The sequence below is a fragment of the Triticum dicoccoides genome, chromosome 3B, assembly GCF_002162155.2.
Source record: "Triticum dicoccoides isolate Atlit2015 ecotype Zavitan chromosome 3B, WEW_v2.0, whole genome shotgun sequence".
Classification (NCBI taxonomy): domain Eukaryota; kingdom Viridiplantae; phylum Streptophyta; class Magnoliopsida; order Poales; family Poaceae; genus Triticum; species Triticum dicoccoides.
The window spans coordinates 830,892,968-830,906,463 of NC_041385.1; the positions used below are offsets into that span (position 1 = coordinate 830,892,968).

Sequence of the window (13,496 nt, forward strand, 5' to 3'; positions counted from 1 at the left end):
GGTGACGAAATATACTCCCGACAACTTTTTTGTGAATAGCATGGCAACACACACATCATAAACCTGATAACTTATGTAGCTCGGTCTTGAAACTTTGGCATGGGGGAAAGGGGTTGATGAAATATCCCCCCTGGTAACTTTTATGTGAATAAGTAACATATACATCACAGACCTGGTAACTTATGTACCCTGGTCCTGGTAGCTTTTCCGACTGAGGGGGAGAGGGGGTTGATGAAATATAACCCCGGTAACATTTGTGTGAATAACATGGTAACTCATATAATGCAAACCTGATAACTTATGTACCCTAATCCTGATAACTTTGGCAAGGGGGTGGGGATGAGGGGAGTTGTTGAAACAGACCACGATAACTTATGTGCAAATAACATGATATTTTGTATGTCCCAAAGACATGATAACTTATGTACACCACCATAGTAACTTTGACCCGGAAGAAAAAAATAGTTGAAACATACCACGGTAACTTCAGTAAATAATGCGGTAATTTACGGACCACAGACTTGTTAATGTTACACACAAAACACCGTGATAACTTGTTCAAACTCGAAGCAAAAAAGCATGTCACATACACATGTGAACACACTCCATAAAATAACCTATCCTAAAGAACCTTATAAAGAAAAAAAAAGTCATATAGGAGTCCCTCTATACATTCGCACATATAGTACATCATGATTGCTGCAGTGGATTTTTAATTATTGTGAAATAAATCGATCAGGGAAAGAACGAGAGTAGCAGGTGGACTATTGTTTCAGCTATCGAGGAAATGGTTTGGATCTATTACTAACGAACGATCAGTCGGAAGTTAGTCTGCTCCTTGTCGGAATGGATGCTATAATTGGTGGCATTCAACGCTCGCTGACCATACTTCCACTCTTCCATCGCATTTCATGCATGGTGGTGCTCAATCCAACCTGAATGATCTATGCATGGCACCCTGGATCGACCAGTGTGCGAGGAGATCGTGGTGTGTCGTGGTAGTCAGCATGTTTGCTGCTAGTTGGCGGTGGCGAGGGCGACACTGACAGTTTGGGGATGTGCACAAGTTGATTTGGTGTATGGGCAGCGACCCTGGTGAAAATTGACATACTTGACTCATTTCAAAACTTTAGCACAAAATGAACAGATTTAAAAAATTCACAAAATAACCCACATCTGCATGACCCTCGGGGCAGGGGCGTCATGCTACATAGCATGGCGTGCTGCGCTGGGTGTCATGTTGGCGCCCCAGCCTAGGGTGACACGCTATGCAAATCAGCCTTTTATGAATTTTTTTCTTCTAAAATGGGTTCATGTTGTGCTGAAGTTTTAGAAAAGTGCCAGATTTGTCCACTTCCACACGACTCTGGATTGGGATTTATAGCGCGGGTCATTGATCCATAGTACTCTCTCCATTTTTATGTAAGGCCACAAACTCATATTACAGGTACTACCTTCATCCTGGTTTATTGTCCCCATTGTATTCCATGCCAAATTTTGACCAAAAAATTGACCAAAAATGTTAATGCATGTTAACAAAAATTATATTGTTGGATTCGTATTTGAACATAGTTTTCAATGATATAATTTTTGTTAACATGCGTGAACACTTTGTTAGTTAAATTTATAGTCAGAATTTAGCACGTAATACAACGGGGACCAATAAACCAGGACAGAGGTAGTACCAAGGCAAAATTTAATGTCTTGCATTGCAAACAATTTTTCCTTTGTCTTACTGAGATCATTAATACTCCTCATGCATGCAAGAGAGGGACTCGAGAGGGAAAGAAAGCTGATTGAAGTGTCATTATGGCTGCATGCATGCCAGTATTAAATATGTTGCTAGTTCAAGGAAATATCATTAACTTTTATCTTTTGTGACCTTGTATAGATGCAAAGTGTATTTTTCACAGTGGCCTTGTATAAGTAAATGGAGGGAGTAACATGTCATGGTGGTGAGCTTCCACGGTTAGCGCCTTGAGGTGGTCAGATGTGCAGCTCTGTGCCTCTTTTCCTTCGATGTTGCCACAACGAAGGCGGGACGGGGTAACACCCAACAGGAACCAGTCGCTTTTTTTCTTTGGATGGCTAGACATGTGTGAGCGGGCTGATAGAGAGGTGGATGGTTTTGTTGGCGGTTGATGGATGTTCCTTGGTTGATACTGTATTACTCATTGTTTAGCGTAACGAGTAGATCAAAAACAATGCCGACATCCGTGTGTCGTTTTACAATCTATCGACCTATCATCTCCATAACACGATTCAAGTCCATGACACACGAGTTTGACGCCTGGCAATAAACAAACGAGAAACATTACGTAGAACCGGAGGTCACTAGTCCACCCGTGCACACGTCATTACATTAGGTAGGTAGTATTACCCAAGTGTAAGTATGTATGGACACCATGCATGTGACGTGCGGCGATATGATGCGCGTACACATGGGAACGAACACGGTCTTCGATCGTTTTAGCCAGCTTCATGTTGCATCCAGAAACGTATTTCCATAACTATTATGGCTGGAATACATTGCACTAGAAACAATAATTAAGTGGTAGGAACAATCTTCTATTAACTAATCGCATCCGTATCGTATTAGTTATTGCTCGAATGAAAGTATCTAGCACTGAAGTACGTCTATATACATCTATTTCGACAATAACTAATATGGGACGGACATTATATCACTAGAATCTTTCTTTGCTTATGAGATATTATTCTTTTTCCTTTATCTCTCTCATCTTGTCCGGATTATTTTCTTAATCTTTTCTCATAAAAAGTTAAACTGATAAGAAATAATTCAACATTGATTTAAGCTGAACACTCAGTCCTAAGATGTTTTTATTTATTGAAATTGATGCTACAATTGGTGGTTTTCAAGGTTCGATGATGAAAATTCCCCTCGTCCCTTGGATTGCATGCATGGTGGTGCTCAATTCAATCTGAATGATCTCTGCATGCCATCCTGATCCACCAGTGATGGGCGTGCCATCCTGATCCACCAGTGGTGGGGGAGGAGATCATGGTGTGTCATTAGTTTGCGGCAGCGAGGGCCACGCTGGCAATTTTGGGATCTACACAGATTGATCGGGTGTAGGGGGAGCAACCCTAGATTGGGATTTACGGCGCGGGTCAAGGATCCATAGAAACACGTCATGTTGTCGAGCATCGATGGTTGGCGCCTTGAGGTGGTGAGATGTGCAGTTCTATGGCTCTTCTCCTTCGAAGTTGCCACAACGATTGCGGGGTAGCACTCAAAAGTGATCCAGTCGCGTTTTTTCTTTGGGTGGCTAGACATGTGTGACCGGGCTGATAGGGAGGTGGATGGTTATATTGGCAGTTGACGGATGTTCCTTGGTTGAAAACTCATTATTTAGTGTTATGACTGGATTAAAAAAAATCGATGTCCGTGTGTGTCGTTTTGCAATCCATCAACCTCTCATCTCCATAAACAAATCGAACCCATGACACACGAGCTTGACGCTTTTCACTAAACAAACATCAAACAATACGTAGAACCGGAGGTCACTAATCCAGCCCTACGCACGGCATATTCTGAGAGATTTTGTTTCAAAAAATAATAGTCTGAGAGCTTTTTCACGCGTTGTCTAAGTTGTGGGTTGTGTCAGATCGATGGAGGGGAGGGCGAAAATCCTACATCCACGTAATGCTAGGTACGTTCTACATAATTGTCCTAACAAACTCTCTCTCGCTCCCTGATTTTCAGGCGGGTGGGCCCCTTCCTTTCCCAATCTCCAACACAACTGCCGAAGTTGCTCATTACCTAAATCCAGTAATAAGAATTACGTAAGTGTAGCATTGCTCCCATGGAGGGTGTGCTGGAACCGAACTATACCATACCCAGCAGGCAGAGAAACACAAACACTCCAGTGCTTGCCAAGTTTTTCCTTTTAGGATTGACACGACTTGTCGAGGGTTGATTACATATTTCGATCTACTCAATGGATGAAGAGCCAAAGTGGGGCGTATCATCAAGTAAAGGTACACATGACAAATGAATTAGAGCTGAGATGCAGGAGAGCGTGCGTAGGTACCATGAGGCCATAGGCGAAGGTCTGGACTCCGGTGTTGCCGAGCGAGGCGGCGGCGAGCTCCAGGTTCCCCAGGTGGCCGGAGAAGATTTGCGTGGACATGGACATGAGGTAGTTGATCATGTACACCACCACCGCCGGCGCCGCAAGCCGTGACAGCAGCCGCAGCTCGACCGCCCCCGCCGCCCACGCACGCTCCGCCCGTGGCGCCGACGTGTCCGTCAGGATGCTCTCCAGTCTGCCCGGCTTGTCCCCGCCACCAGCCATGCTCGTACTGTAGCTAGCTACTACCTTAGCTGCTTGACAGGAAGGAGCTACTCACAAGAGACGTTGTGGGCTACTGTTGTGGAGTAACTTGTAAGTGGTCGTGGGTGATGCATTTATAATGGCTTGCTCGTGCATGAGTAGTGTCGAGTTAGGATTGGTTTTTGCTTCTTCAATGCGACAGCTACCACACGGAGTTGGGAGCTGGGATTGGTTCGTACTGTAGGCTCTGCCTGCTCCACACGGCTTGGCTTGGCTTGGCTGGCTGAAATCCCGACGACCTGGCGGTATACTATCAGCTTGGACCCACGCCGTTGTGGCGCTACCTGGCGGTCGTTCGCACCCACGCGATGCACGCCCGCTGATGGCAAAGACTGCCCACAGGAGTAACTTCAGCAGTAACGTAAGGCTCAACTCAACAAATTTATTTACATGATGATGATTTAATAGAGAGAGATCATTGGAGTAACATAGCTAGTTACTCACCCTATGAATAACATCGTACATACAAAAACATATGCTACTATCCGCTACTCCCTCCTTTCCGGTTTATAGGACTTATCTCAAAATATTAGTTTTTCCATTTTATAAGGCTCAATTTTGTTGTTTCCCATCACATGTTCAGATTCCAAGGTAAATTAAATCGTTGCATGCAAGTATTAAGAGAAAATTGACCAATGCATGTAATTTATGCATGCATGCATTGCAATTAATGCATTGGTAAACATATTTTTTGAGAAAAACAAGAGCATTAATTGGGTGCTTTTGCAAACTATAAAAAGTATTCCACCACTCACCATCTACCTTGGTTGGTGAAATTTTTGAATTGAGCCTTATAAACCGGAAAGGAGGGAGTATAGAGGTGATAAATACGCTAGCATAGTCTGAGCCTCTGAGGGCATCGCCCACACATTTTGGCTGCACAAGGAACGACGGACCTGTCACCATCTTTCCAACCCCGTGGTCCAAGCTATCATATCTTGGGTGGCCCCTCTCTATTACCATCTCTTTTCCCTGCATGCTTTGTTTACAAGACTAGTTGATCCTAGAAATGGGAACACCACATCTTCGTCTCCCACTCCTCCTCGTATGCATTAGTGGCCATGCATGCATTTAGTTGGTTGGTGTCAGGTGCCACTCTCGCGACCCCTTTCATGGCGATGCATGCATGGTCCAGACGTCGCGACCCCTTTCATGGCGATGCATGCATGGTCCAGATAGATATTTAGATAGCCTATACATCACAATCATCATCAATTTCACGGCGATGCTATGGTCCATACCAACACGGCTGGAGATGCATTGTGCACTAGAAACACATATCAATAAGTGCAATAAAACACACACAGGCCCAAATCTCGCTAACCTGGCAACATACTAAGTGGGACTCCAGCTCACACTTGGATTTAGCTAGCGCCGGCCATACAGAGCACACACACTAGTACAAAACAGGGGCTTTCGTCCAAACTCAATATACACATTAGTCCTGGTTGCATCACGAACCGGGACTAATGTGAGTATTAGTCCCGATTCGAGCGGCTAAGACGTCGGGAAGGCATTAGTCCCGGTTCATATGGGATCTTTAGTCACGGCTTGAGACACGAACCGGGACTAAAGGGTGCAATGCCCTTTAGTCCCAGTTCGTGTCTCAAACCGGGACTAAAGGTTCCCATGCCTTTTCAATTTTGTAAAAAACAAAAGAAAATAATAAAAACTTCAAAAATTAAAATCCTTTGAGATGTAGTTATGTTACTACATCTACTAGTTAGACAAATTAAAAATCATAAATTTGGACATGTTTTGCAAAAAAATTGTTATAAAAAAGTAAAACGGCCATATTTTTTGCAAACGATGTCGAAAAAGAAACGCATAATATATCAAAAAAATCAGCTGGAAAATTCGCATCCGATTTTGACTGCCATAGGCCTATTTGCAAATTTTTTAGAATCCTCAAATTCTGAAAGGAAAAAAAGATATGGTCAAATTTCAGTTTTTTTGAAATTTTGTTAATCTGGTCAAACTATGGTCAAGCTATGTATGGTCAAACTACTTATTCAAGAAATATTAGTATTAATAAATAATTATTTTAGTTTTTTTGAATTTTGGTCAAACTATGGTCAAACTACTTATTCAAAGAAATATTAGTGTTACTAAATAATTATTTTAGTTTTTAGAATTTTGGTCAAACTATGATCAAACTATGGTCAAATCTGGTCAAACTATGGTCAAACTACTTATTGAAGAAATATCAGTGTTACTAAATAATTAATGTTTTTTAGAATAATAGTTTCAAACTCAAACAGTACTTAATGCTCAAGTTCAACTCCTAAGGGTTAATAGGATTGACAACTTAGTATTGTTAGGAAAACAACAAGTGCAGACTTGGAAACTAGCGAGAATAGAACTCGAAAGTTAATCGTGCTCAGGCTATAGTGAGAGGATGGGTGACCGGTCGAGAAGTTAGACGATTTCGAATGAGTGGTTTCATAATTGAGCAGTGAGTAGTGATGAGGGGTGATTAGATATTAAATTATCAAATAATTCAGAAAATTTGAAAATTAGAAAAGAAATTCAAATAAAAAGTCAATTTAAAAAAATCAGAAAAACAAAATTTCCAAAATATACCTTTAGTCCCGCTTCATATTGTTTACGAATGTATATGAATGTAATTCAACACAATTGTTGCTAATAAAATAAAATTGTGAATACTATAGTTTACGTACTTCATATTGTTCATCAGAATAGCCCCACTGAGAGGTCGCATTGTAGATGAACTCGCAAACGTAGTATCCACATAAATTATTCCCGCCTTCCTGCCATAAGCACTTTACGAGAAATAGAGTTCAAATAAACTGATAATCAAACATGATAAATGGTATTCATAAAACTAGAATCAATGGAATATGCGCGGAACTAGCTATTACTACTTACTTTTGGGTGGGTAAATCGCAGCTCCCTCGGCAGTCCCGGAGCTATTCCGGTGAACTCTTTCCAACCCTGCCAGACAAAGAAAATAATTACTTGATATCGAAAAATGAACAAAGTTGCTGATATGGTGCGATAATGATCGATTGAACTTACTTCTGGAGCATTGCAGTCATGTCCGCATAGTCCTGTGGGTCTTTTCGTCTCGAGTCTAAGACACTTACTACTCCCCGTTCAAGCTTAATCTCCAGCAGAATAAAGTGGAAGCTGCACACGCATGCATAACTCATCAATTGCATTACTATAATTAACCTCGAGTAAGCGAAACCGAATATGCACAAGACAGTAACACTCACTTGAAGTTGTAAGGAAAGAGTATTTTCCCTTTGTTTTGATTTTGATGTAGTCGATTGTAGCAAGTTGTCCTCAGTATCTTTAACTCTGTTTCTAACCGACCATTCATTTATGGTATTTGGGTTAGTGAACCCAATGTCATAGATTTGTGCTTTTTTGCATTCGACGATCTTCAATCTGCATAATATAGTGAGGATAATTATATATACATGCAATGAAGGAGCTAAGCTACAAAGACTTAATTACAGAAGTAATACTTACAGACAGTAGCAAGTCATGAGTTGTTTGTCGAGGGCGTCTTGATTGTATAACTAGAATAACTCCACAAATTGAACAGGCATCACCTCAGATCCAACGAGGTCGTGCCCCTCTTTAATTCCCAGCATCAAACTATCCTTAGCAGACTTCCTGCAGCTAATCATGTACCATTCATGCAATCTTCGCACAATCATTGTTAGAGGAGGATGATCAGGTTTGACGAGAGGCTTCCCGTGCTCGTATATGAAGATCTCTACTGCCTCTAACATTTCAAACTCTACACTATCGCTCAGGTAATCACTAGGATTGGTACCGGGCAATAGCCCTGGATGATTAGCGACGATATCGCTAGACACCCTGAGCATGGGCCACGATTGCTCCGCCTGTTCGCCGAGCTGGGGAATTGTTTTCCAACTTCTTCGTTGTGCTAACCTTGCATCACTGGAAGTACTTCCCGACCGCTTCGCATTTTTAAATGTCCGTTTAATACAGCGGACATAGTTGGAATCCGGCGAAGGCGATGGTGGTCGCTTCAGGGAATCCAGAGTATGCTTCACTTTCACTGGATCTACCAGTTCCTTTGGAGGTGGAGGTTTCGTTCAAAATGGGCCTGCACTTCGGCAGCACAGATGTTCGTGTTTTCCTCATCGGTCCTCTCATATGGTAAGTTTTCCGGAGCCTTGAGATATGGACAGGGTTTGAATTTATTCCCGCCTCTGCTTGTACTGCTAGCCGCTGGAGCAACAGCGTCTCTCTTCTGCTGTTGCTGACGCGGCGAAGTCCGCTGACACGCCGGAGGAGGCAGAGGAGGAGGCAGGGTGCCCTGACGCGTCGAAGGAGGCAGAGTGCCCTGATCACTCGCCGGAGGATAAGGAGGAGGAGGAGGAGGCGGAGTGCCCTGGCTCGCCGGAGGAGGAGGAGGAGGAGGCTTTCCAGTTTGGAAGGTTGATGTACTTCTTCCTCCATAGATAGGTATTTCTTAAAGCAGCTCCATATGAATGTCCCCTTCACCTGTAGGGAAGTCAAGCTCCAGCTCCTCAAATCCCTCCATTATTTCATCCACCATCACAACAACATAGCCATGTGGAATCAGATGGCAATGAAAAGTTTCCTCAGCTTGAGGAGGATTGCAGAGCCGACCGCCGGCTTCAAAGTCGGGTTCTGGCATTTCGTCATTAGCTGGCGATTTTGTGCGCCCGTGATACTATCCATGGGGTAGCAGGAGTCATGAAATCAGGCTGAACGAGCTCCATGGAAGCCCTGCTTCTCCGCTGAGATCGTGGGGTAGCTTCTGGGGCAACGTCGAAGCAAGGATCTTCGTGCCACTGAGATAGTTGGTCGGTAGCACGCTAGCTCTCAAGTTCGTCTAGCACTGCTATTCTTGCATTGAGCTTCTCCATTTAGCTCGCTTCTACTTTCCTATTTCTCTCTCGGCTTCGGTAACCACCGCTGCCGGGAAACCCATGCACCCACGAAATGGAGCCTAGTTTGCCTCGTGTTCGTCCAGGTTGCTCGGGATTCGCGAGGGCATCTGTCAGCTCGTCCTTCTCTCTGTCGGGAATGAACTTCCCTTCCTGTGATGCCCTGATATATTTCTGAAGCTTCTTGATGGGTATTGCAAGTTGCTCGTCCGTCCAAACACACTCCCCTGTTTCTGGGTCCAAAGTTCCCCCAACCCTGAAGAACCAAGTACTTGAACGGTCTGGCCAGTTCAATGTCGCTGGTTGGACCCCTTTAGCAAGCAGGTCTTGCTCAGATTTGTCCCACAATGGCTAGGCTTTGTAATAGCCACCTGACCCCGTGCGATGGTGATACTTCTTCTATGCAGCATTTTTCTTGTTTGTCACTTCTCTGATTTCCTGTAGGCCACAAATGCGGGCCAGTGATCTCTTATCTTCTCATATCAACCGGTGAATTCTGGAGTTTTCCCTTTATCGACAAACTATGTGTTCAACTCTTTCTTCCAGTTCCTGAATAGATCTGCCATCTTTTTAAGAGAAAATCCTTGACCTTTGGCTCTATAACAGGGTTATTCAAATCCTCCTCTAGAGGAAGGCTGAAATTTGTCCTGAGCGATGTCCAAAGATCACCTTTCAGTCTATCCTGGGCATAAGAAACTTTAGGGTCGTCCTTACTCTTATTCCATTGTGGTATGCTTACCAGGACGCTGTCCCTAACAATAGCTCCACACTGAGATACAAATGTGTCCTTGGTCCGCTTGGGAGCAATTGGTTGGAAAGGTCCAGCACATCCTGGCACAACCTTTTCTTCTGGCCTCGTCTCCTTACGGAAGTTTGGATCGATCCAGAGGGCTATAAAAGAAAAAAGAAGCATTAATATATGTACATACCAAAACAACTAATGCATCAAGTCAGCACATGCTTAATTAATATATATACCTCGCCGGACTTTGCAATAGCTCCCTCCTCCGTTTGGTCACCGTAGCCGACTTCATGATCTTCTTCCTCCGCCATTCGGTCACCAGAACCATCATCATCTCCTTCCTCCTCCATTGTTGGATTACTCGAGCCGTCATCCTCTCCTTCCCGACCATCCGTGTCGTTGAGAAACGACAAGGGATCACCTCCATCGCAGATTATATCCCCCAACAACTCTTCTTGTTCCAAGTCTGTGTCCATGGTTTCTACAAATATTACAACATGGCAATATATACAAACATGATATATGGATATATTAATGGCAAACATAGACCTATAGGTAATCACAAAAAGGTATCATATGCATATATGAGCAATAGATTAGTTGTGCACTGCCTCTCGCATGCATGTCTGACATCCCCCCTCATGTCAAAGTTATCGGGTGGGGTTATACTTTCAGGGTTTGGGAGGTTTCAATATATATAGACTTGTTCCGGTTTGGGGTGGCCTCGGCAACGCTTTGTCAGTCCTGTTTGGGTGGACTCGAGAGTTGGTCGAGCTAGAGGGGGTTGATCGACGTCCCTCCTCATGTTGAACTTACCGGAGTTTTCTTCGAGGGGTTTGGGTGGCCTCGAGAGTTTGTTGGGTAGGGGCGGGAGGGGGTGGGAGATCAACAACACTTTTTTTCTTGGGTTTGGGTGGCCTCGAGAGTTGGTCGCCTGTATGTCCACCGCGATATAAAATGATACATAGATGACACCAATTCTTTATTAGAAAGCAAACTCAATATCCGACATATCTACATATCTAAATATCGTCCGATATATATATAGACTTGTTTTTCCGATATATATATAGACGTTTTTTCTGATATATCTAGACTTGTTGTTTCCGATATATCTAGACTTGTTTTTCATATAGATCCATCCATACATAGCCACATACATCCATTTAGTAAAAAGTTCTTTGAACAAAAAAAGAGCATACATCAATGAACAAAAAAAGCATACATTAATGGATCATCCATACATCAATGGATCTCCCATGCATATATTTAGAAAAACACCTTTTGTAGAACAACAGAGGGACGATCAGGGACCAACATCTCCAACGTCGACGATCACTCCACGGAGATGCAACACCACAAATCCTGTAATTCCACCGAGTGAAAAAAATATTAGGTCACCACAATTTTGTTCTTCAATTTGTTTTATTAAGATCATCATGATGAAGTAACCACTCATCATATGCAATGTTTAACATTTGTTTCTCTATCTAAAAAAACCTAAAAAATATTCTCTTCTTACTCGAGTCATTTAGGAGTTTTCAATTATATATATATGCATGCATAAGTTATTTGGTTCTCGCCCTCACTTTTTTGTTGCGAACTCCACCATTTCTGTAAAAATATTCTCTATGCAAATTTCTCTAAAGAAATGTCTTTGGTCAACTTTGATAATAACCTATATATGCAAATATCTCTAACTTTGATTAATGATGTATGAAAAAATTCTCTAAAAAAGACTTTTATCATGAATATCTCTAACCGTGGAAATATATCTAACTATGTAAATAATTTTCTTATATTTAATAAATTCCAAAATATGAATTTTAATTATTCATAGTTCCTTGGATTTGCAAAGGAGCTATATTCTCCCCAATTCTTTTGCACCCACAAAAATTACTCCGTCTATTTGACAGTACCCACAACCCATTCCGCCAAAAACATTTGGTTCCATAGTTCAAAATTTTCAAATTTGATTCAGTTCAAATTTGGACCAGATTCAAACTCCATGGTCAAAGCCCAATTTAAATTGGATAAAAAATTCTGAAACTTTGCCAAACTCCCTTTTGTGCATGAACCCCCCCCCCCCCATACACACAAAAATTCCTAGAGCCCTTTGGCATTTCATCATACACTTGATATGCAATGTTTAGCACCATCAAAAAATTCAGTAAATTCAGAAAAATTTGGAGAGAGGGGGAATCGATGCCATGCACTCCTCATCTTCCTCTCTCCCGCATGATGTCGCCTCCTTTGAGCTTGGTCAGTGGCTCGCCACCGATGGCACCGGGCGCCGCCCTCATCGTCGGGGTTGGCGGCGTCGCCGTCCAGTAGGGGGAGGGGGTAGGAGGAGGAGTGGGGAATCGGCGGGTCGCTCACAGCAAGGACGCATCGATGACGAGGAGCGAGCTCGGGGAAGGTGATGACAAGGACGGGCTCGGGGCAGGGCGCGGCGACGGGGCAGGCAGCGACGACGGTGTTGGGGCGCAAGGCATCGGCGTTGGGGCACAGGGAGACGATGACAACAGTGAGGAGCGGCGCGGAGATGGCGTCGGTGCGCAGGACGATGATGACGGCGACGAGGAGGGCGCGACGACGGTGTTGGGGCAGGGCTCGAGAGGAGAATGGGAGATGGGGGAAATTTTCCTAAGTGTTAGCTTATAGAGCCACACCTTTAGTCCCGGTTTGTGGCACCAACCGGGACTACAAGCCCCCTTTTGTCTCGATTGGTGCCACAAACTGGGACTAAAGGTAAATTTCCAGCAGCCCAGAGGGCGGGAAGCAGAGCCCTTTGGTCCAGGTTGGTGGCACCAACCGAGACGAAAGGGGGCCATTGGTCCTAGTTGGTGCCACCAACCGGGTCCAAAGGTGGGTATTGGTCCCGATTGGTACCACCAACTGGGACGAAAGGGTGGTGCTGCCCGCGGCCTAAAGTTTAGTCCCACCTCGCTAGCAGAGGGGCTCGGAGTGGTTTATAAGCCCCACTGTCACTGCCCTCTCGAGCTCCTTTCTACTGCAGGCTTACGTGCCCAAACACTATGTATCTGCCTATGGGCCTACTAGGCCTTCTGCGGGCCTGAATCTTGGCCCAGCTAGCTGGTTGGGTTTCTAGTCGTATTCAGGCCATGGTGGCCCACTAGGTGGCATTTTAAAATATTTTTTCTAGTTTTTTTTGTTTTGTTTTTTGCATTATTTATTTTCTTTTGTTTCTACTTACAGCTAAATACTTAAAGTTTTTCACTGATTCTTTTTGCCTTTAGGTCACAAAAATTATAAACTTTCTGTTGGTGCCATTAATTTTGAAATTTGAATAGTTTAAATTTGAATTCTTTGAAATTTGTGTGAATCAATAGTTTGTTTATAACTTTACTATAAAAATAGATTTTTTTAGTGATTCTTCTTCCTGCTATTTAATATTACTGTGTTTTATCATTAAATTTAATTTGGTAATTTTTAGGTTTTTTTAATGTCTGTTTTAAT

The 13,496-nt window shown here is 43.2% G+C and overlaps 1 protein-coding gene and 2 long non-coding RNA genes across 3 annotated transcripts in view; all 3 read right to left on the reverse strand.

The window, feature by feature from the left end:
* Positions 1–4,687, reverse strand: part of LOC119278750 (protein DETOXIFICATION 40-like) — a 14,461-nt gene extending 9,774 nt beyond the window's left edge. Inside the window, exon 1 of the mRNA XM_037560094.1 lies at positions 4,056–4,687. Within this exon, the coding sequence (XP_037415991.1) occupies positions 4,056–4,319 (264 nt within the window). The 5' untranslated portion in view covers positions 4,320–4,687. The remainder of the gene's footprint in view (positions 1–4,055) is intronic.
* A 553-nt stretch (positions 4,688–5,240) lies between these two features.
* On the reverse strand, positions 5,241–7,438 carry LOC119282532. Its single transcript, XR_005138765.1, has 4 exons — positions 7,398–7,438; positions 7,248–7,313; positions 7,040–7,141; positions 5,241–5,550 (listed from the first exon to the last, which is right to left on the reverse strand). It is a non-coding gene; the product is annotated as an uncharacterized LOC119282532 (long non-coding RNA).
* Positions 7,439–7,463: 25 nt separating this feature from the next.
* On the reverse strand, positions 7,464–7,902 carry LOC119282533. The gene is made up of 3 exons (XR_005138767.1): positions 7,857–7,902; positions 7,598–7,772; positions 7,464–7,508 (listed from the first exon to the last, which is right to left on the reverse strand). It is a non-coding gene; the product is annotated as an uncharacterized LOC119282533 (long non-coding RNA).
* Positions 7,903–13,496: the final 5,594 nt, after the last annotated feature.